Below are 25,675 nucleotides of genomic sequence, written 5' to 3' on the forward strand. Positions count from 1 at the left end.
GTTCTCCATGGATTCTGACCAAATTTGGCCAGAAACATCCTTGGCGGAAAGGGAACAGAGCTTGTGTAAATTTTGGCCCAGAACCCCGAGGACAGGTGGTGTGGGGCCCAATAGGGGTAATAGAGGTAGATAATTTTAATCGCTACTTGTCCTTAAGTTCTAAATGGATTGCAACCAAATTTGACCAGAAACATCATTTGGGGGAGGGAACCGAGTTTGTATAAATTTTGGCTCTGACCCCCAGGGGGCAGGAGGGGCGGGGCCCAATAGGGGAAATAAAGGCAAATCCTTTAGATTGCTACTAGTCATAGAGTTCTACATGGATTGTAACCGAATTTGGCCAGAAACATCCTTCGGGAAAGGGGAATGAAGTTTGTAAAAAGTTTGGCTCTGACCCCCTTGGGGAATAGATGTAAATGGATGGTGACCAAATCTGGCCAGAAACATCCTCTAGGGAAAATAGCGGTAAATATTTAAATTCCTATCGAAAAAACAATGAATCTGTATTCATAACATAACTTGGCATTACAAACCAGGTGAGCGATACAGGCCCTCTGAGCCTCTTGTTTTCCTCCAGCTTGACTATCCGTGCTTTTTATAGTCATTTTTCGTCTTCGAAGGCTTGCCTTTTTTTCTTTGGAGCCAAACGTTGAGCATCCATAAAGTACCTCAATGCCTTGACCAATTGCAGATGTTAAAAGGAGAAATGTAAATGTAGTACACACAAATAATTTACCGTATATAGTCGATAAATTCAGGATGTTTTAAGTACTAAAATATTGTATATTGGATACTTAGATGTGCTGGTAGTGCTCCTAAAATCTGATGATTGCTGACAACTGGTAATGTTTTGAAGGGCTCATCGCCGTCCTGGGAATTTGGTTCTAATGGGAGGATAAGCGGTGATGAAGCTGCTGATTACTCCACTGTTCTTGGTTTTTTTGGTGTGCAGAACAGGCAGTTTTTCTGGAGAGGTTTCCGTCGATATTTTTTACCTTTTTAAGGATGGTTGAGAAGATTGGGTAACTGATCACTGTGTCGCTTGTCTGGCAGATGACGTATGGGTCTATGGTGAATGTTGTGGGGATCCTATATCACTTCGGTTGGGTGCTACAGATGACGCTGAGCCATTCAGGTTAGAGATAGGCTCTGCGAAAGTAATTCATATATTCATATATAATTAATAAAACTATGAAAGTAAAGGAAGACTTACGGGTACGTCTGAAATTAAGACTCCACCTATTTTTCCGTATACTGAATGACAGATTAGAATAATTAAAAATGTCAGCAAAATGATTGTGCACCTGGACTGTTTTTCAAAATCACACATTACAAAAATCTCCAAATTTACTCTTTATTATAAGACCGATGTACACGGACTTGAGAGTTTATTTCAGCATGGAGTATAGAGAAGAGACTCAACTCATCAATTTCAGCATTCTGACCAAATTGGTCGCTAAAGATCTGTTACTAAAATATACTGACATCAAACTTTTAATTCAGTCAGCCATCAAACACTGTTAGCAACAAAGGTGGTCTACCGAAACAACCAATAGAGTGTTTAAAATGCAGCCTACACTTGATCCTAAATTTTCCAGTCGGAGAGACCGCAGATAGGAAGTCCTTCATGCTATGTATGCGATTCTCCTATCACAGTGGAGCATAGCAATCTGATTAAAAGACGGATCCTTATCACTCGATATTGTGATAATAAGGATATATTAGTGCGTGGTGGTTATTGAGTTTAGCACTGTAGCAACATTCCAAACATGAATGAATATATCCAGTGTAATGTCGAAACTGATCAGGATATTTATCTCTAATTTTCCAAACACAACAGCTTGGACTCGCTCAAATATTCCGACACAAAGCCTTCCTTGTTGCTAAACTATGAACTGTCTGTAGGGAGCATGATGGTTGGCTTCATTGAGGTCGTTTAGTTCATCCACACCAAGGAACCATTTCTAAAGATTTGATCGTTTGTCTGAAGAGCCGTGCTAGGGCTAAAATAAAATTATAAATTATGATGTAATACGGGTGTATCGAGATCCTAAATTGACACGAGTAAAGTAATACCATTGATTAGTCCCACCTTCTGACCGACGATTATGACATCTAAATCCACGTCAGTTGTCGCTTGCCTAAAACCTGTCATCAACGAAAGATGGATGTTGTATCTTTTTCCTGCTGTTTAATCAATGTACTAATAAAAAAAGAATTTGATACAAATATAATAAAGAGATTAGATATAAGGTATACGACGACGAATTGCCTTTTTATCTGTTTTGAAATGTCACATTCCCATACAACAAGCAAAATATGCATTTTCTCATAATTACCTGCATGTATATTCTGATATCTTAGAACGATGACAACACAAAACAGACCTTCTGTCATCACTATTAGCATCGCTGTCATCGTCGCTGAATCGCTCATTATCGTCACTTTGAATATGACATCGTCTGTTATAAAAAGATGCTGTGTTCTAGAAAAGGGCCAGCAAAATATGTGTATTCTTTTCCACAGTTTTATGGGTCACTCTAAAAGGAATCCGGCTTGCAGTTTGTGAGGTATTATTACCCGCGTTCCCCACATAAGATATCCCTGGTGTTCAGGGAGGTCTGTTCCTACAGAGTATGGTTTCAGATTTGGATATGACAGTTCTTGTCTCAGTCATTCATTATGTGCTATAGTACCAATAAGTGGATCAGGAGTCGTCATTTCATCGTTTCATCAACATTGTGCAGGAGTTTTTTTCATGTACTTTAGTCAAAACTATTATCAAATGCAATTTTATTTTATTAAATCAACATTTACAATCTGTGTTTTAGTTCTTACTTGCCTTGTCTCAACCTGATCTTTTAGATGCAATTGTTATTAATGCCTTACTTGAAGTTTGGCCCTAAATGAGCTTAGTTGTAGAACGGCCGTAAACCTCTAAGCATAGGCAGCCTTGATAGAATATCCACGTTAACACACGCACGAAGTAGCGGTAGGGTAAAGTGGTGTTATTTCGGACACTTCAACACACGATTTGCTCCATACTTATCTTACGTTTGTATTCAGCTGTTTATCGTATATCAATCGAAAGCCCCGATAGTCCGCTTTCTGTTATTGCTGAACAGCATCCGCTAAAGTGACATTTACAGCGCAAAAGGCTAAAGTAATCCATCATATGTGTGCGTTACAACTTCGGTCAGGGGTGTTATAACTTCAGACACGTGCTGCTACAATTTCGGACACCAATTAAGGGCTTTTAAAGGTAGGCTAATTAAATAATATTGTCATAGTCTCTAAACGTCTGCGTGAATTGTGTAAATGAATAATTTTACGAAATATTGACTGGATGACTCAAGTTTTGTGAATATTTCAATTTTTTAAACTAAGCTCCATTCAATGTTATAATAGTAAAAATTTATGTCAATGAAAGCCAATTAGAGCTAATGTAAAAAGTCAATTAAGCAATCGACATTTTTATGATCCCGCCATATTTCTGTAATATAGTGATTTGTTTGTTGCTGGTTAACGTTTCTATTCACGGATATGACATGACAAACGTGTGTAGCACACTCTCACATACATATGACTGTTGGGCATGCGCATTACACATTACGTTTAACATGCAGCAGACGAACTGGTACAGGTAGGTTAAACTGGTACGGGTACGTTAAACAGAGCAGACGGTAGATCGCGACCACATCAGAAAAGCTTTCTGGAAGTCAGCGACTTCTTCCAAATAATTTATCAATAGGATGTCATGATTTCAATGTACACAAAATGTAAGTTTTAAAGCTGAACTGTTAATTGATATTTCGGCATCAAATTAATTTTCTTCAGACGTAGAGAATTTTCACCTCATTGGCACACTTTTGACCATATTAAAGCAGCTACACGTGCACGTGGCATACATATAGTTTTTTCACTTCACTTCTAAAACAACTCCCCCACACTTGCATAGCCAACAAGCTCTGTTTACTCAAGAGAAAATGACTCAACAAGGTATTGGCGAAAAAATGGCTCATATCTTTGATCGATGGCCGTATAATTTATTTTTACCAATTAGCTGCAAATATTCTCAAATTCTCATTTTATCGGGTAAAGGTGCGGCATATAAATAACATGCCATACATAGATAGAAGAAACTGTAACACACTAAGACATACATATATATTATAAGTACATAACGCTTTCGTATCAAATATACATAGGAAACACTAGTTAAAATGGTGGGCGTACCGCCACGTTACCATGAAAACCAGCTCTAGTACAAAATGATATTAAGGAACAATAGTACAATAACATTATCATAAAGAAGTCAAAAATGACTTGGAGTTCATGATATGTTACAAACAAACAAGGTATACCTGAAAAACAAACATGCAGTAAAGTTAGGGCGTACCGCCACTATACCTTTTTACCTACATTCTGACATTTGTTCTTCAAACTTCAAAAAAAAAAAAAAAAAATGTGCTACGCAGTAGCATATGTGATACATTTCACTATATACAAACAATACATAACATAAAATCTTACTAGTCTTTTATTTTTTCAACTGTTCACCAACCCATGTTTTATGACAATTCTTCATAGAAGTACAAATCATAACAGAATATTGATCATTTAATGATATTCCTTTAATTTTTAACTAAGACATGCATGCAATTTTTCAGCAAATTGATTTTAAATACAGCATGCAATAATATGTAAGCTAATTCAAAAAAATTAAATTTACATGCTTATGAAAATAAAAATTGTGCTTCAGATTAGGATTAAATCATATTACCGCGTATTTGTTATATATATTAGCTGAGATATGGATACCACAGTGAGACTTCAGCATTTTTCATGTTATTTTTTTTATATTTGTCAATGTTCTGTAAAAAATGTCTTGGACAAGTAGGCTAGCTAAGAAAATTTTGACAAATAAGTTAATTATAGTTTTTTAACAAATTTGATGATTATTATAAATGGACTAGTTTTTTTTTCTTATCCACTGTCTTTTGACCAAGATATATTACTTTCACGCCTTTTATGAAATTGAGGAAATTTTAGTATATTCAGTCTCATCATTTACATTTTTTCCCATTGTAAACAAATAGGTAATATTAACAAACAAACAGGTCACTGCATTCATTCAGTGAGGAATGAACAACATAATTAAGAATGATTTTCTACATTATGTAAGAAGGAATTCAAGAAGACAGCCACTGGCATTTTGGGCAATAAAATAATTTTCCAACCAGATCATCACGTATCCTTATAGGGATACACAAAAAATGAACCCATGCATTACACTTGTCACATTGCACCCATCTCACATTCTCGGTGTCTGTATTGTCATAATTTTCTAAACAAACACAACACACAATTTGATTTTTTTTGTTAGACTTCTTTTTGACTGCAGCCTTCTCTTTCTGTTTCAACTCTCGTACTTTCTTTCGTTCCTCTTTCTGTTTCTCCTTTTGCATTTTTTCATCTCTCTCTCGTCTTTTTTCCTCTATAATTGCATCTGACGTGAGTAATCTATGTGTGGTTAGTTTTCTTTTTGATTCATTTTTTGTTTTCTTTTTTACATTTTTTTCTGGAGTGAAGATATTACTAATAGTTGTCTCAATTTCTATCCCATGCAGGCTAGCCAGATCTTCTGGAGTAACCAACTCATACTCAACAGGAATAGAACTTGTGTTTGGCAGAAGAATTTCGGCAAGCACAGTGGTATCATCATTACCATCTATTGGTAAAGAAATAGACAGGTCATGATCAGAAGAGCTCAACTGAGTAGCAGACTGTTGAGACGTCAACTCAGCTAAAGTCAGAATAGAATTTGAGCTCAATCCAGCAACAGACTGAGAAGAGCTCAATCCAGCAACAGACAGAGAAGAGCTCAATCCAGCAACAGACTGAGAAGAGCTCAATCCAGCAACAGACTGAGAAGAGCTCAATCCAGATACAGACTGAGAAGAGCTCAATCCAGCAACAGACTGAGAAGAGCTCAATCCAGATACAGACTGAGAAGAGCTCAATCCAGCAACAGACTGAGAAGAGCTCAATCCAGCAACAGACTGAGAAGAGCTCAATCCAGCAACAGACTGAGAAGAGCTCAATCCAGCAACAGACTGAGAAGAGCTCAATCCAGCAACAGACCAGAGAGAGAAGAGCTCAATCCAGCAACAACGATGAGAAGAGCTCAATCCAGCAACAGACTGAGAAGAGCTCAATCCAGCAACAGACTGAGAAGAGCTCAATCCAGCAACAGACTGAGAAGAGCTCAATCCAGCAACAGACTGAGAAGAGCTCAATCCAGCAACAGACTGAGAAGAGCTCAATCCAGCAACAGACTGAGAAGAGCTCAATCCAGCAACAGACTGAGAAGAGCTCAATCCAGCAACAGACTGAGAAGAGCTCAATCCAGCAACAGACTGAGAAGAGCTCAATCCAGCAACAGACTGAGAAGAGCTCAATCCAGCAACAGACTGAGAAGAGCTCAATCCAGCAACAGACTGAGAAGAGCTCAATCCAACAACAGACTGAGAAGAGCTCAATCCAGCAACAGACCGAGAAGAGCTTGGCTGAGGGACAGATTGAGAAGAGCTTGCCTGAGAAAAGGATTGAGAAGAGCTCGACTGAGGGATAGATGGAGAAGCGCTCGACTGAGGGACAGATGGAGAAGAGCTCGACTGAGGGACAGATGGAGAAGAGCTCGACTGAGGGACAGATGGAGAATAGCTCGATTCAGGGACAGATGGAGAAGAGCTCGACTGAGGGACAGATGGAGAAGAGCTCGACTGAGGGACAGATGCCAGAGCAACATCAAAGGGTACAGATGTGCTGAATGCTGCTGCTGGTACAGCATTTGAATTGAAAGGGAAAATACCACATGCACGAAAACCACTTAGAATGTTGTGGCATGTCACAGCATCTTTCCATGCAGTGGCAAATAATTCCGGCCACGTTAACTTACAAATTGTGTTTGTAGGCGAAGCAGACATAAAATTGGTACATGCCCTATTGTACGCCTTGGACAAAGGGCCAAAAACAGTTCTATCTAACGGCTGTAAGTACTGTGTGGTGTGAGGTGGCAAAGCAAACACATGGATATTTTCAGATTTGGCACTCTCTAGTAGACCAAGGACCTCGTGGCTGCTGTGAGAATCTAAAATAAGCAGTTGTGGCCTTTCAGGTCCACAGTGCTTTAAAAACACATCGTTAAACCAGTTCTGCCCTAGAATATCTGTCATCCACGCCTTTTCCTGCCAGGTCCACACAGTTCCAGCTGGTGCTTTGTCGGTGGCAAAGGAATCCAGGGATCTGCGTGTCTTCCCTCTAACCACACACAGTGGCGGCATAGCTGCTCCAGCTGCATTGACGCATGCCAGTGTTGAAATGGACTCCCTGGAGTTAGATGTTCTGCCAGGGAGACTCCTGGATCCCTTTCTAGCACAAACAGAAACTGGCGAGTGTTCCATTTGGAATCCTTTTTCATCAGCATTCCATATCCTTGCTGGACTTTGGGCCAAACCAAGTTTAGTAATGGTGTCCGAAAGATCGTTAAAGTATTTTCTAATGATGACAGGATTCATCATTGAACTCCTACAACTGGAGAGCTTTTCAGGTTTTCTAATCACAAGCTCTGGATGCCGTTGTTTCAGACCACGCCACCACATTGTGCCTGGTACATTGTTTTTGAATGGTGTTCTTAGTTTTAACGCCTTCACTACTCTACCTGTTTTTGCCATTAGCATTCCCCTTGACAGTCCAAATCCTTTTTCTGAGGCGTCCAATGCCTGCTTAACTATGTTTGCCTCGACCTCTTCTGAAAGAGCGGCAGGTCTTCCCATCTTTGCCCCTGAACTAACTCGTCCCTGTGCATGATCCAAAATCGTAGATCTTGGGATGGAAAACTTGGAGGAAGCTTTCCGAATCGACATGCCACCATGGACTGCATCCACTGCCTTCTCTAGGCTTTCTAATGGATATTTTCTGTAAATATCTTTCTTCTTTCTTGGCATCTGAAAAGATTAATTGTAAATAATGTTTAGTGTTTATTTTTCTTTTTTAATTGAGTTAGATATTAAAATACTAATTAGCATTTGTTATATATTTGTATTTTTGTTATATTTTGAGATCTTGCTTCAATTTAAAAAACAAGAAAATGTTAGGAACATTTAAGGAAGTAAATGGGGTGTGCTAATTAGATCAAATGTGCAGTCAAAGTCATTGTTGGCACTGGTGAATATTTTTTTTTATCTATTTTCCTACTAAATCTTGCTTTCTGATTGAGCGACTCTATTTTTGTACCATACCACTATGAAAATTAATTATAAGCATTGATGTCATTTTTGTTTTATTTCCATCGGGTTATGAAATTAATTTTGTTGATTCACCGTTTGCAAACAAAATTTCTTTAGTGACATTGATGATAAATAATTTGAATTTCATCTAAGTTGTTCTGGTATCAACTTAATTGTTATCTGTTTTCATGGACAAATATGGTAATTTGTTGTTATATTTCAACTATACAAAAATATACAGTGGTTTGTTTTTTGGTTAAATACGGTAATTCCATAAAACTCAGTATTGGTGTGTTGATTTGGTGTAAAATGTTACGCACCTATCTATAAGAGTTAGTTCCCTTTGTTTAATTCACTTTAGTTTGAGATCACATTTATGATGAAAAAATTCAAATTCTTTTATTTGTATTCGCATATGAATGATATGACTGTGGCTAATATTAAATAATTGTTAACTTCGGTGTTTTCGACGTTCATAAAATTTTTGGACAAAATACAGCATTTTAGGCCTATGTTAATTGTGTGTTTGTGTCAAATACGGTAATTCTAAATTATTTTGAATACCGCAGCCTAACTAAACTTCATATAAGTAAGTTTTGTGGTAGTAAAAAAAAGGCCAATGAAACGCATTTTTTTTTTTTTGTTAATTTAAATTAGGACTAATTGGGCTCGTATGGTATACTATTTGTTTAAGTGATTTATTATCAAACGCTAACACCAAGGCTAGTGATTTGTGTATATCTTATACGATATCCGCTATTGACTATTTGTGCCTTTCAAGTGAATGTTACTATATATAGATGCGTTTGTTCGACTCAGACGCTCTACACTGTATTTCGTATCTTATGGGTTATTTTGCTCTTCTAGACTGAACCAATGTATATACAGGGGTGTTGCAATTTCGGACACCCTATAGTTTTTCTACTTTTTGTGTGGAAATAAGTGAAAACAGTAAAGCAAAACATCATTAAATGATACAATTACATAAGTTTTAATACATTGCATTCAATATATTCAAACATTTCAATGAAACATATAATATACCTTGATTGAAACTTTCCTTCCGAGATCAGTGTTGTGGTATCGTCTGCTGTCAATGTCGTAAGGGTGAAGGTTGGAATGTCTCGCGCTCCAGTTCCATTTAGAACGCCGACACACAAATTATAACACAAACACAAATTCCAAGAGGTAAGTTTTATTCACGTTCTAATATAGCATGCAATTTTTTTTAAATAAAAATAAAAAATAGTCATAAACAAGCAATAAAAGACATGTGTCCGAAATTGTATACCTCTATCTCTAATAATATATCGGACAGTTCATAAAGTTTCTTCATATCTTTTCCCACTCTCTGAAAGTTTGCTAGTTTTTCTTGCAAGGCTCTTCCAATAATCTCTGGGCTTCTGTATCTTTCGTCCAATCGCTGCCACAGTCTAAGTATGTCTCTAGTAGGGTTTGTTGGGTTAGACGCCCGAAGACTTTTTGCATGTTTCACAGACTCAGGCCCAAGGTACTTAATCAGCAGATCAAACTCTTCAGAAGGGCATAGGTTTAGTTCAGATTTTATTCTAACAAAGCTGGTTTTACACACAGAATAATGTTCAGGTTTGTCATCAAAACTGCTCAATCTCTGTAGAATTAGTTCCTTTTTCATTAGAAACTGAGTGAATTCTGTGAACTCCGTGGACGTATGGCGTTCAGGTTCATGAAAGGTGGGGCGCGATGGTTCAAAGCCGGCATTATTTTGAATGTCTGGTGATGTGTGTGCTGGCTGTTTGTGTTCAAAGCTACCTGTGATATCCAATGAACGGCTAGCTGGTTCATGAAATGGGCGAGCTGTTTGATGCAGTTGTATGGAAGGTTCACGATTTGGTTAAGAGAATGTAGGATATTTGTGCTGATTATAAGATTCATGAGTAGCATTATTCTGTTCAGGATGTGTAGAGTTGACTTGTCCCTTAGGCATGGTGTAGCCCTGTGTCGACAACAGAGTTTGTTCATGTTAAGGTGTATGGTCACTATAGGCTGGTTCGTGTAGAGGGATTTCAGTAGAATAGTTGTCTGGTTTGTTGGACATAAGTCTATCGGATTCATGTTGTGATAGATGAACTGGCTCACAAATCTGTTCATGGGAAAATGACTGAACAAGTTCTCCCTGCTTCGATTTGTATGTGCGAGGTTCAGGTTGACTAGGCAGTACTAGCTCAGTATTTTGAAGTGCTTCCGGAGTCAATTATTTATCTTGTTCAGGTCCATGACATTCAGGTTCATGATGGTCTGATCTGGCATGATCCGGTGAACAACTTCTGGTGTTCTGATCTAAGACATATTCTTTAGTCCTCTTAGACTTATAATTAGTTGATAGTGTATGATTGTGATTGCGCGGGTGATCTGAGAATTACTCGAGTCCCTTGAGAAATCAAAGGACTCGGCAGCTGGACCAGACGAAATTCCATATATGTTTTTAAAACAATTACCAGACTCTGCACTAAAATGTCTTTTAATTATATTTAATCAAGTTTACTCTTCCGCCAAAATTCCCGAGTCTTGGAAGGAATCTAATATTATACTACTTCCGAAGCACGGGAAAGATGCTACTGATGCCAATAACTATCGCCCTATTTCATTGACGAGTTGTATTTGTAAAACTCTAGAACGTATGATAAATACTAGATTAGTTTGGTTCCTGGAATCAAACAATTTTTTAAGTCCTTTGCAAAGCGGCTTTAGAAACCGCAGGGAAACGGTAGACCACTTAGTTAGACTAGAAAGATTTATAAAAGAAAGCCTTGCCAAAAAAGAACATCTTGTGGCCGTATTCTTTGACCTTGAAAAGGCATACGACACAACTTGGCAATATGGAATCATGAAAGATCTCCATGATATCGGTATACGTGGTAATTTGCCAAAGTTCATATCAAATTTTATATCTGACAGGCATTTCAAAGTTCGAGCGGGTTCAACTTATTCAGAAACAGAAACACAGGAGATGGGCGTCACACTTTTTGGACTAAAAATTAACAGCATAACTAAATGTCTTGGCCAATCTACGGAAGGGTCTCTATTTGTGGATGATTTCTTGATCTGTTACAGATTAAAAAAACCATGCACACTATAGAACGACAACTACAACAATGTTTAGGCAAATTACAAAATTGGGCTGACGAAAATGGCTTTAGATTTTCAAGATCAAAAACTGTCTGTATGCACAACCACAAATCAACAAACAAAAAGCGGTACAACAAACACATTCCCACAGTTTCTGGTCATGTCCTCTACACAGAGCGGCAAGACCACTGCAGGTATCTATGCACCCTTAATATTGCGAATGGGCATCAAAGGGCATTGCCGGCGATGTCAAATGCTGTTTAAGCCTTTTGGGAATCGGGTGATCTCCTAATGAGAGGTTTTCCGCAAGCTACAAGCGGAGAACCTCCTTGGAACCAACCAGTATTTGATGCCGGCCTCACTGTGTGAGTAAAACCAACACTCATTTATTGAAGTGCAGCAAGGGAGTAATCAGGTGCCCCAGCCTTGCGCAAACTGACCAATGAGGCCGACATACTGTCATACTTCCAAGAGGATTGCATTCCGGGTCACGTACGTGAAGAGAATCATGACCATGAATAGAGTGGGAACTTGGTCCCTACACACCCTTTACAGATTGACGTTTCGCAACACCAACGTTATCCATAGCAGAGCATCGTTATGCTGTTACCGTCTACATTCCAAATCCATTGAGGTTGCCGTAACTGCCAGAGGTACGGCCATCATGAGAAGCAATTTGTGAAGACGGAAAATGGTAATTGTCAGTACTGTGGCCCGTGAAGTCGGTCACGACGAAAAAGACGAATGTGACATGTGGTCAACCGACACTGCGTCAATTTTGCGGGGGTGACCATGCTTGCGTACTGCTCGCACCTGTCCCCTGCCTGGACTCGGGAGAGGGAGAAATTTACGGGGTCAAATATAACCCAGAGAGTGTCTCCTTCCCTGAAGCTAGGAGGTTTAGTTCGAGTTTATTCAGACCTGTGAATGTGTGGCAAACCTATGGCCCAGATCACCCGCGCGCAAAGACGCCTGTTGACAGTGTCACCGTCAATACATGCTTCGACCCAGGCCTATAGGTATGACAAGCCAAACTGGGACAATGTATGTCCCAGATCTGGCTGATGCTAAGGCCTGCAAAGTAATCAATGGGGACCCTGAACATTTTATTGTTCAGTTATCGCATCTAAAACCACATACACAACCTACAACCAACAACGCAGCCTGGAGCTTAAAACGCCCAATCCCACCGTCGTCTTCAGGACTTCCACAACACCAATCACCTGACAATCTAGAAAAAAAATAAAACCGAACGCTCGTGTCCAATAGACGCGTGCTACATCTTCACCGTTCTAATGATGTCAGAAGAAATAAACTCCGAGAAAGCCCAGATCGCTAACAGCAAATACACCAACACAGCATGAGCAACGCCAGACACAAACCACCAAGTGGTAATGCTGGCGCTGCTTCGCCAGCCCTAAACAAACCCGAGTAAGTTGATCCGAAGACCACAAACCTGGGAACTTGTAGATCTATGATGTTCAATCTGGACGAGGACAGTCGCGTTTGGTGACAAACACATTTATCCGCCACCCAAACAAACCGGTCCGACAAAATATCATCAGGGACCACCTGGAGCTAAAACGCCAATCCCACCGGCGTCTTCGCGGACTTTAACAGCGAACATTAGAAAAAAAGTTACCGCATCGTCATAGACGTGCTACATCTTCACCGTCTATTGAAAGAAAAACTCCCCTGAGAAAGCCATTGAGACCAGCAATTTTACACCACCGCAGGAGCAACGCCAGACAAATTTCCACCAGTAAAAATGCTGGCGGGCTCCCTGCTACTAAACAAACCCAGTAAGGGATCAGATGACCCTATCCTTGGATCAAAATCTATGGTTTGTTATATAGGTAAAAACAGCGAGTTTGGTGACAACACATTTTTCGCACCAAACGACCTACTTCAAGTAAAGTCCTGTCGGTCCGACAAACTATCATCAGGGACCAACATAGAGACAAACACTATCATACAATGGAACATACGCGGATTTAAAGCGAACATAGAAGAATTAAAACATCTTATACAAACACAAAATACCCATCCATATTCTGCCTTCAAGAAATAATGCTGTGAAAGACACACATCAAACTCCGACAATTTACACTAAACTGTGGTCTATGTAAACAACAGGTGGCCGCCCATCAGGTGGTGTGGCGGTGGCGGTGCATAAAAACGTTTCTCACAGACACATTCAGCTAAATACCACCTTACAAGCTGTTGCTATAAGCGCAACTCTTCACCGAAAAATAACAGTCTGTTCTATATATTTACCTCCAAATACTCCATTTAGTTGTGATGAACTGAGTAACATCGTATCACAACTACCAGTGCCATATATTATCATGGGTGACCATATCAAACCACCCATCATTTACAGAGGCCCTAACGTCGTAGATACGTTTATCAACTATCTCATGGAGGAAGAAAGAGAAATCCAACAGATTTTAAGTGACATAGAACCCATAGTTATGACCCAAGAAGACCAGGAGACTTTTGACAACACAACAAAATGTTACCTTTGTAACAATTATTTCAAACACAACAAAGACAAAGTACGGGATCATTGCCACGTGACGGGAAAGTCATTAGGGGAGCTGCATGCAACAAATGTAATTTGAATATTCAAGCATCCTAAACACATTCCTGTAAGCAATTTTCACAACATGTCGCGGTTCGAATGGACACATACATACTGATGTGAAGCCAATTAGGAAAATACAAAGAGCAAAATATCTCGTGCATAGCACAGAACATGGGAAAACACATCTCATTCTCACTTTGGGAAATTTTAACGTCTTTTTTTCTGTGACTCGTGTCGATTCATGATTGCCTAGTTATATGGATGCACTGCGTTGAACAATCTCAAGGACAAAAGACATGATAATTTCAAATATTTCACCAGAGAGTTTACTCGACCGGAACAGAGGGAAGTCTTACTCAGAAAAGGGGTCTATCCATACCAATACCTGACAGACTATACTAAATTTTCAGACACCCAATTACCACCAAAGTCATCTTTCTATAGTGAACTATCTGAAAAGGACATAACACAAGAGGATTTCGTCCATGCACACAAAGTATGGCAAATGTGTGATGTTTCCTATGGGGGTTTATACGGACTTGTATTTAAAATGTGACTAATATTGTTAGCCAACGTGTTCTAGGCTTACAGATACTTTAATAAAATTTGACAATTAATCAGCTCGACCCATGTCACTACAACTTTTCATGCCTGGATTAGCGTGGGGTGCTGCTGTCCGAAGATGAAGCCGGCGTGTCCTGGACAAACCACTTGACGGAATTCATATTACATTTGACACAAATGCTGAAATACACTTACATCATGGGAGTATTCAGCGGTATTTGCATTTCGTTTTTCGCCGATCAACAACAAATACAAACCGGAAACGTCGACGATGGCCCTGTGTAAACCGACATTGAGCTTACATCAAATTCCTACTAGGCCATGAATTGGAGGGTCCCACATGAATTTCAAAACCTCCGAACCAATATTTTTCTGAATCCTTATTATCCTAGATCACAAATCAAAATGTTGGAAATTGCATAAGTTGAGATTTCCGGTTCAAAATCATCAATTTTTTGATGGCCGCCATACGAATTTCACTAAAATTTGGAAAAATTTAGTGCAAACATTGACATTTTTCAACCGAAGTACCCTGGTTGAGGTATGAAAAAGACCACAATAGAACAACAGTGTACATATCAGAGAACCTAAACTTCAATTATGTGTAGTGAACACGCAAGAAATAACTAATATTTCTTTGTTTTAATAATCAAAAATGGTGATTTTTCAGCAAATTTTTCATGTGGTCTATGTTTGAAGCAAAGTTGGTTGTTTTATACAACAGCAAACCCATATTTCTGCTTTCTAATAAGTTTTGCTGACCACAATTAATCTCAGTCAATTTAAGCAACAAAAACAACAAAACAATGTTAACATCGTATAAGTTCCGGTTATGGACGTCATAAAAACGATGGCCACAGGATCTCAATTTCACTATATAAATGACAGAATAGTCATAACACTAATATTTTCACCGAAAGTAACAAATGTTCTATATAAATGACCACAATTATAACGACAAATTACATATCAGGACCAAAGTACATCCACAACTACAGTAGTAATTTCATGGGCGCAAGACCATATTAAAAAAATAAGATTTTAAGCTCAAAACGTCAACCAGATACGTTTCAGCAATTTTTTCATACTTGGCTTGACGCAAAGAGAAATTTCCCAAAACAAATTATTACTCGTATATCTGTTATTTAAGAAGACCAGGTGACTCATTTCAAACAGTAAAAACAACAACAATAACAAAAAATATATAGAAATATTTCAAACAAAAGAATTGACAAAGTTTATACCATCATTGCGACGTTTACAAAACATCAACGGGAGCTGATGCGACATATGTAATGTTGAATTTTTTCCAAAAACCGTTGACTGTACAGTTTCCTGGATGTCTTGGAATTTCCTGAATATAACATGGCTATTGACGATTTGTATCTTAACAAATTTGAATTCACAAACAATGAATATCTAAGTTGGACTCCAAAATAATCCATTTTTCATGTTCGAAATTTTGTAGAAATTGTAGCCTCTCATTCAAACTGAATTATTACAGCAAAACGCCAACTTCATAGCTATAGGGTTGGATCAAAAATCTCAAAACTGATGTAAGCCAAATTTCAAGAGAGAAATTTACTCGACACGGAACAAAGGGAAGTCTTACTCATTGTTCAAGGGTGTGTATCCATACCAATACCTGACAGAAATACAGAATGGTTACTACAGTGTCACATATTTCTTTCACTAGTTCTTTACGATAATCAACTTTCGTTGTGGGACATAACGCAAGAGGAGTCGTCCATCGCACCACGATACCTGGGCAAATGTGACATGTAAATTTCCCTGGGGGATTACCATCATGGACTAACTACTGTGGCGTCCGGCGGCCGTCCGTTTTCGTCAACAGTTAACATAAGAAACAACGGATTCCGCTGGGGATTGGGAGCTCTTCTTGTTTCCAACCTAGCTTCACCTAGATTCACATAGCATCGTATATGATGTTCCAGACTTCCCCGGCAAATGATGGAAAAGACCCCCAGATCCCTGAGCGGCGGGGCCAAAAGGGGTCAATTTCCTTAATTCGTATGAAACAATTCCTCATTCTTGTAAACCGCATGGGATGACCATAGGTGGCAAGGTGGTTCATCCTTATAGGGTGGGGATTCATAAATTGTACAAATGATCTGCAGTGAAGTTTCACTCTTTGGCCAAGTCTGGGGGCACTGTAGAGAATCAAATGGAGGTCTTCAATGGCTATTTCGCATACACCACGATTCTTCTCTGACAACCAGCAGCCTTCAGGGATAGCACCCAGACAAATGCAATGGTAACATCCTTATAGGGTGGGGATCTCAAAAATGACCTCGATGATATCAAATGTGCCATTTATGGTCTGACCCTCCGGGGTCCTGAGGGGCGGGGTCATGAATGGGGTCCATTTGGCATACGAATTATGGAGCTATGTGCTACACCAAGCATGGGAGCACCCATACTAATTCCTCTATTGGATAGAATGTGGATTCAAAATGTAAAATTCCATGGGGCTACCCCGTCGGAGAAGGGCTGGGTCACATGCATCAATTTGTATTTCCATATAAACGACTTCTTCTCTGAAACTAAGAATATGATAATGAAAGGTAGATCCAACATGATGTGGCCCTGAAAAAGGGTTCAATGTTGTTCCATATATGACTTCTTCTCTGAAACCATGCATGGATAGCACCCATAATGACAATGGCAGCACAACACTTATAATGTGGTGGATTCAATGAGCTGTACAAATGACATCAAAGACCCCGGGGCCTGAGGGGCTTTCGTCAAATTGGATCTGATTTGGCTATTACTCTGATTAAACGGACTTCTTCTCTGAAACTAAGATATGAGAAAGCACTCATAATGCAGTGGTATATCTTTATAGTGAGGCGATTCAAAGCATTGTACAATGATAATGGCTTATCATTGAGGCCTGAGGGGCGGGACAAAAGGTTTCAATTTGTAGTTCCAAAATCTGACAATTTGCTCTGTGCAAAGCATAGGGAGCACCCATAATGCAATGGTAGCATCATTTTCAAAGGGATTCAAAATTTTACAAATATTAACGGAAACACAGGGGGCTGAGGTTACATTTGTTACGCTAAAGTAGGTGTTGTGCTGTAATTTACTATTTCCATATAGACGACTTCTTCTCTGAAAATTGCACGTTATAACACTCATAATACAATTTTGCATTTCCTATATATAGTTGCGGTTGTTGTTGTCACTGATTGTGTTTAAAATGATAGGGCTGATTACGAGTAATGAGGGGTTTTTGGGGTCAAACATGGTTTTCTGCATCAAGCCAACTATTTTCTCTGCAACTTAACATGAAGAATCACGCTCATTTTGCAATGGTTACATCCTTATAGGGTTTGAATTTTCAAAATTTACAAATGATTGGATTGACCCCCCGGTCCTGATATGTATTTGTCGTCTATTTAGTCATTTTGATAAACTCATTTGTCTACTTTAGTTGAAAAATATTAGTGTTATGGAAGAGCATTTTATAGTGAAATGCGAGATGGTGGCCATCCTTATATGACGTCATAACCGGAACTTAACGATGTTAAATGATAGGTTTTTGTTGACCCCCGTGGGCCTTAAACTGATTAATAAGCGAGGTCAAAAGGTCAATTAGGCTACTATTTTCATATAATATTACTTGCTGTCTTGAAAACCTATTATTGGTCATAGCCATATTTGTATGAAAAAATTTATGCTGAAAAATCACCATTTGGGAGCTTATTGTATTTAAAATGTGACTGTCTATTGTTAGCCGACGTGTTCGAGGCTTACAGAACTTTAAACCTAGACAATTACCAGCTCGACCCATGTCACTACTATACTTCGCCTGGATTAGCGTGGAGTGCTGCCCTGAAGATGACCGGCGTGACCTTAGACTTATTGACGGACATCGACATGCACCAAATGGTGGAAATGGGGATACGAGGTGGGGTCAGCGGTATTATGCATCGTTTTGCCGACGCCAACAACAGATACATACCGGAAACGTACGATCCCTCCAAACCGACATCTTACATCACTTCCTACGATGCAAACAACTTGTTACGGTTGCGCTATGAGCGATTATCTCCCCCATGGTGGATTTACTTGGATGTCTGACACTAAAATCAATCACCTAGACATATCCACTATTCCAAAAGAGGGTCAATACGGGTACATATTTGAAATAAATATGCATTATCCCCAGCATTTGCATAATGAACATTCAAATTATCCTTTGGCACCAGAAAACAGGATCGTCAACAAAGATGAGCTATCAGACTACAGTAAGACTTTATGGAGAAGTTTACCAAATTGTACACAGGATCACGACTGCTTAGACCACTATCATTCGACATCAAAACTCATTCCAAATCTACACGACAAAGAACGCTATGTTGTACACTACAGAAATCTACAATTTTATTTAGACCAGGGCATGATCCTCACCAAAATACATCGCGCCATTCAATTCAGACAAAGCCCTTGGCTAAAACCTTACATCGACTTTAACACCGAAAAAAGAAAACAAGCCACCAACGATTTTGAAAAGGATTACTACAAATTAAAGAACAATGCAGTTTTCGGAAAAACAATGGAGAATCTACGCAACAGGGTCGACATCAAGCTCATACATTCAGAAGACAGACTCTGCAAATATTGTGCCAAACCTTCATTTCAACACTGTACAGTTTTCAACGAGGATTTAGTAGGTGTACAAATGCGGAAAACAAATCTAGTATTAAATCGCCCCGTCTACGTTGGATTTACTGTTCTCGACCTCTCCAAGATTATCATGTATGACTTTCATTACAATTATATGAAAAGAAACTACGGACAGAATACAAAATTGTTATTCACAGACACGGATTCATTGACCTACTGGACTCGCACGGATGACATCTTCGCTGACATGTTTGTTAACTTGGACCTGTTTGACGTCTCAAACTACCCAACAGATGACTTGTTATACAGTACAAACAATAAAAAAGTGCTCGGGAAAATGAAAGATGAAACTGGAGGGAAGCCCATCAAGGAATTCGTCGGTCTAAGAGCTAAAATGTACTCGTATATCTACGGAGTTGCAGAAAAAAAGGACGGCAAAGGGTGTTTCTCTCGCAGTCATAAAAAAACATGACCTAAATCATCAACTTTTATAAGGAATGTTTATTTGACCAGACTGTGTTTTACGCCAACATGCACCGCATTCAATCCACGAAACACCAACTCCATATCCTGAGCCAGAACAAAGTAACTCTAAACAGTTTTGACGTTTCGGGAGTGCATTAGGGCTTTCCCTGACCATGTTCAGATCTACACTGACGGATCAAAAGATGGTGATAATGTTGCGGCAGCATGCTGTACATCTAATCACTGCTCCTCTATCCGACTCCCGGATATTGCCTCCATTTTCTCTGCGGAAGCATGTGCTATCGGTCTGGCGCTTGACCATATCGAAGAACACCGCATTGAAAAGGCAATCATCTGTTCAGACTCTCTTTCGGTTCTTCAGGCTTTGAAATCAAGAAGCCCTAGAAATACTCTAATCCAAAATCTTTTTAATCCGAACATTTCGATTATCTTCTAAAACTCAAATTACTTATCTCTGGATTCCCAGTCATGTGGGTATAAAGGGGAATGAACAGGCTGATGAAGCAGCTAAGACTGCTCTTCGCCTAGCACAAACAGATTTGAAACTACCATACACCGACATCAAACCTTCAATTCAGTCAGCCATCAAACACCATTGGCAACAAAGGTGGTCTACCGAAACAAACAATAAACTGTTTAAAATTCAACCTACACTTAATCCTAAACTGTCCAGTCGGAGAGACCGCAGAGAGGAAGTTGTACTCTCTCGGCTCCGAACTGGACACACATACACATTCCTATCTATTGAGAGGGGAGGATCCTCCCACATGCCACATGTGATTCTCCTCTCACAGTGGAGCATATTTTTATTGCATTGTATTGATTTTAAACACATACGAGATAAATACTACGATGTCTCCGACATGTACACTTTGTTTCAGACATAATCGTATTTTTAATTATCTCAAAGAGATCGGTATTTTAAGCAAAATATGAACGTTTTCTCATCATACATCGTATCAACCTCAACATTTCATCGTTTTCATCAACATTGTGCATGAGTTTTCTCATGTGTTTTAGCCAAATTTATTTTATCCCATGCAAACCTTCTTTTTTTATCAAATTAACGTTTACATCTGTGTTTTAGTCCTAACTTGCTTTTTCTTACCCTGAACTTTTATCCTGATATTAATGGCATGACTTGATGTTTGGCCCTAAATGACCTTAGTTGTCGATGGGCCGTAATACTCGAACAAACAAACAAAAAAGAACAAACAAATTCTTTGTCTGACACTATATAATCCATCAAGGTTAAATTCTTACACAATGGTGCTGACCGATTTAATTGAAAGTTTCATCAAAATTTCCTAATATGGTTGGTAACGCTAAAGCTTTCTATAGAAGTGACACTACTGGAATCCCTCTTATGGCATTTGTTTGCAGTAATTAAAGGTTGATTTAATATTTGAGATATGGATCAACGAATTTGAAGGGTTTTGTGGAAAGCTGATAACAAGAAGTAAAAATATTCGAAACTTAAAATATATAAATTAACTTATCCCCCTTTTGGTTGTTTTGTGTGTGACTATATTTAGTTAAACAACTTGGGGCTACGACATGTGCTTCACCGTCCACCGAGGTCAGATTCTTACATAACGGTGCTGACCGATAAATTTTGTGTACGCCTATAAGGTCAGTGGAGGTGTGGCCGAGATGCTGAGGTTGAATGTATGTACATCAGGTCAGAAACCTTAGAGACGTTGAGGTCAAATTATTACATAACGATGCTGACCGACAAAAACAGTGAACACGTGCTCGGTCAGTGAAGCCTGGGGCACGGACGGGGATTAAAACTGTATAAATGAGAAAAATAATCTAAACGTTGTACACATGATCATCAATATTTCTTTAATATGAAAACATAATTAAATACGATTTTTAAAACATTATCGTTTAGTAAATACTAATGATGATATTTGTACAAAAAAATCCAACCCCTTGTGCACCCCGTTCTTCCTATCACTAAAGTCCTGCGTAAGTTTGATACTGATACAGTCAGCTTCACCATCTTCATGTCACCATGTTGCTGCTGGTTGTTTTCTTCATTGTGGTGAATGGGAACGAGTTTCCAAGAGATTGTGAGAGAGGGCAGAACAGCATTGACTGTCGTGCTGTACATATGCATAATGTGCATCTCGTTAAAGACAGGATATTCTCAGGGATTCAAAGGTTGTACTTTAGAGAGGTGTCACAGTTCCAGCTAACCTGCAACCAGTTTCCGGATGTCGCGTATCTGCGGATTGAACAGACTGTCTTGCTGTGTACTAATTTCCATCTCTGTGACAAAATCAACATCATGTTGAATGGGAAGGCATGTGATCAGGTGAGTTGATTTTAATCCAATTTAATGTAATTTAAAACAGAATAGATTCGATTTGGTGAAAGTGTGAATACGTATATCATCTGTATCGTATTACCAATATACTGCGGTTATTTTGTTAAAAGTTATAATTGTTTCATTGTTTCTAGGATGATGTTACCACTCCAACTTCCATTGAAACAACCACCACCTTACCGACCGTCTCGCCCAACACCGTTACCTCTAGTGAAACAACCACCACCTTACCCATCAACACCGCGATTGGGTATTTGGTATGTTTATACTTCAATTAAATTTATCAAAGTAAATATCCAGTTTTGATTTTATCGCAGCATAGGAATGATTAGCATATGTCCTACAAAAAATTTCATTTCAATTTCAGATGATAAATGGAGGATCGCTTTTTACGTCATCTCATCTTCTGTGATTTTCGCGGTGATAGTCATCTGTGTGATTTGTCTAAGAAAAACGTGTAAAAAGCGGAACAATATCATACAAGAAATACAAATGCGTACCCTACCGAAAACTGTGTTAAATGATGATGAAGAATCGCTATTCAATGTAAAGATTGACTAATTTTTTCCCCTCTAGCTGTGGTGTCCATTTTCATGGTGGGAGGAATTCTTTACTGCGAGTATCTCATTAATGCAGTCGTTAGAGATGTGAACGAACACTTCAATAGATATCCGTACTACCGTCTTCCTGCTCCTTCTTCTTCTCAACCACCGCGACGACGATCAGGAAGGATTCGAAAAACCCCTGTGCGCTATGGGTATGAATGATCACTGTTTTGTTTGATAGTCCAAGTTTAGAGAATATGTATGAAAGTGTGTATACGTTGGTGTACATTGTTGTAGAACAAAACAGGAGGCAAGTTTTTGTATATTTTTAATTTGTTTAATTGTTAAAGTTTAATATAGTGGTTAGTACATTCCATAAAAATTATATTTGAAAGTATGTAATGAATGGTTTGATAAAAGTGAGAGTGAAGAATCATATGTATATTTTTTAATTATTTTAATTGTTCTCATAAAATTGTTGAAGTTTAAAATTTTATAGTGGTTAGAATTTACATTTCATAAAAATTGTATTTGAAAGTATGTAATGAATGGTTTAATTCAAAGTGAGAGTGAAGAATCATATGTATTTTTTTTTTTTTAATTGTTCTCATAAAATTGTTGAAGTTTAAAATTTTATAGTGGTTAGAATTTACATTTCATAAAAATTGTATTTGAAAGTATGTAATGAATTTTGATCAAAGTGAAAGTGAGTGAAGAATCATATGTATATTTTTTAATTAATTTTAAAACATGTTAGAATTTTTCAAAAAAATTGGTATACATTTCATTTTTTAAAAATTGTATGTAATGAATGGTTTGATCAAAGTGAAAGTGAAGAATCATATGTATAGTGAAGAATTTTTTAATTATTCTAATTAAATTGTTGAAGTTTAAAATACGTTTTGCTTTATATTTGATTTGTTTGGTGCATAAAAAGTGGTTGATCTTGGGTAAATTGAATGATCGATAATTGTAGAAAAGATGACAAGTGTTCGGACTAAATCCTTTCGACCGTTAAATGATCTCAATCTCTGTGTGGTTTTAAAGATGGCGATAATGGTGGACGAACTTAATCTCCTGAGCAAATGAATGTGTATTTGACCTTGAATCTAATACCTTAAGATTGACTCGACTATTCATTTGACACCTGTACGCGATGTGAAAGTACATATACACACGTATATGGCATGCCTATATTATTGGAGCTTTAAAAATGTGGACAAATAATATAATTACTCATTATCACTAGGTCGAGAGAATGGAACACTCGCTAGTCCATAGGCGGATCTATTTTCTCAGAGAACTCGGAATTACCAGAGTACGATATAGGAAAGTCATGATACGAAGTATGAACATGGAACATATGGAAGCTTTCGGAAAAATCATACAATTCATGTTAAATGGTTCCCTTCAAATATCGAATCGATGTCCTGAGACAGCTTGTTAACCCAATAGCAAGCTTGGCAAAAAAACGAAACCTGTTGCTGAGATTCCATCATTTATTACCGAGATTATTACGAGAGTATTATTTGAATCAAACGATCATTCTTGAAATTCAAAATGCTGATGAATAGATTGAGATAGTTGATGTCCTCTTGACAATAAAGTTAATTCCTCGGACATTTAAATTGGTCAACGCTATGAATGGTCCCGTGTATAGATTGTTTACTTAGACCCTTTTAAAATCAGTATCTACAAGATTGATGATACACACGATGTGAATTGAATGCTCGAGGCTGTACTTAATCCCCTACATAATCCCCTGGACATACATGGACACTGAAAATTCCGCGAAATCTTTCCCGAACTAAATATGGCGGGGGTGTTGGAAATGGCGGGAGGGTCGGGAGGGGTTGGTAGAATATGGCGGGAGGGTGGTCGGAATACTTTCCCGCGGTTTTGACAGGGGTTGGGAGGGAGGGGCGGGGGAGGGGCAGTTGCCCCATCACTTTACTACTACTAATGTATCTGGGAAATCATTGACTGAAAGGTATTATACTAAACCAATTTACACACAGATTAGTTATTCTATCAATTATAATGACAGCATGTAAACTCAGATGCCTCTTGACGTTTCTTTTAGATTTCAGGACGGTACATGTATGAATACATTTATTCAGGAAATACAGTATACTGTACAAACTTTAAGAAAACATGTGGACATTGGTATATTTTTTGTGGGCATGGTGTGTGTATATTTCATAAATCACTGAAATTTATAAAACTAAAATATAAAAACATTAGGAAAGATAAAGTCAGTTAGGAAGAAGAGAAAAGATAAGATCCTAAATTTAGTCGCCTTTTACGATCATGCAATAGGGGCAGCAGGTACAATTCTAACGCCCTACCTGCAGGATTTAAATAGATAAATACACATTATTCATTTGCATGAATTGAACCATCAGGCTTCCGTTGCTTGCCTATATTTATTGGGAATTACAGTGATGGTAAACATGTCGATACGAAACGCAAATTTGATACTTATTTCAGTATTTTGAAGCAATTTATCCATCTCTAATCTATGTTCAGATGACAAATCCATAACTTCAACAGATGGCGACAAAGCAATTGTAGACATAAACATTTCAACGGAAGGTGATAACAATCTTCATGCACCTGCCGACAGTGTATTAGATCTAGAATCAGCACCCCCTAGCAGATAAAGGTAATTAGAGGGTCACTTGTGTACAATGGTTTTTACAAAATACGTTTACATTCAACTTCCGGTTGTACAATGCCACGTAATACAGCACAAGAATGGCGAACATTTTAATGTCTGTCTTCGGTAAAGATCGAACCTAAAAAGTGGAATTGGAGCTAAAGAAAAGATATCTCAAGTCGAAAGACATGTTTCTGGTTTTGCTGCTGTTTATATACCAGTAGCCAAAGAAAAAAAAGAGTGATGCAGATTAATAGTATTAAATAGTATGACTTAGAAGGCCATTACCAAACAGTACCGTCAATGTATATAAATATATTCAATATCGATATGGAAATTTGCTTTTTATATTTATAGATGTAACCACTTTGCTTGCGCTACCTGATGATCCACTTCTATCCTTTTCGCTTGTGGATTTGAACTGCACATTGACAGATGATGGCACCC

The 25,675-nt window shown here is 38.3% G+C and overlaps 2 protein-coding genes across 3 annotated transcripts; one reads left to right on the forward strand and one right to left on the reverse strand.

Moving 5' to 3' along the window:
- Nucleotides 1-6,187: 6,187 nt before the first annotated feature.
- Nucleotides 6,188-9,578, reverse strand: LOC138312708 (uncharacterized). The gene is made up of 2 exons (XM_069253486.1): nucleotides 6,286-9,578; nucleotides 6,188-6,203 (listed from the first exon to the last, which is right to left on the reverse strand). The coding sequence occupies exons 1-2, from the start codon at nucleotides 8,007-8,009 to the stop codon at nucleotides 6,188-6,190; spliced, it is 1,740 nt and encodes a 579-aa protein (XP_069109587.1). The 5' UTR covers nucleotides 8,010-9,578.
- An 11,397-nt stretch (nucleotides 9,579-20,975) lies between these two features.
- On the forward strand, nucleotides 20,976-23,121 carry LOC138312709 (uncharacterized). Of its 2 annotated transcripts, none has more exons than XM_069253487.1 (3): nucleotides 20,976-22,012; nucleotides 22,159-22,281; nucleotides 22,601-23,121. In XM_069253487.1, exons 1-3 carry the CDS (start codon nucleotides 21,710-21,712, stop codon nucleotides 22,673-22,675), a joined length of 501 nt encoding a protein of 166 aa, XP_069109588.1. In that variant the 5' UTR covers nucleotides 20,976-21,709; the 3' UTR covers nucleotides 22,676-23,121. The 2 variants fall into 2 exon arrangements, with proteins under 2 accessions (XP_069109588.1, XP_069109589.1); XM_069253488.1 differs by having other exon boundaries at nucleotides 20,978-22,012; nucleotides 22,392-23,121.
- The last annotated feature ends 2,554 nt before the right edge of the window (nucleotides 23,122-25,675 follow it).

Source organism: Argopecten irradians, unplaced genomic scaffold, assembly GCF_041381155.1.
Source record: "Argopecten irradians isolate NY unplaced genomic scaffold, Ai_NY scaffold_0431, whole genome shotgun sequence".
In the NCBI taxonomy this organism is placed as follows: Eukaryota; Metazoa; Mollusca; class Bivalvia; order Pectinida; family Pectinidae; genus Argopecten; species Argopecten irradians.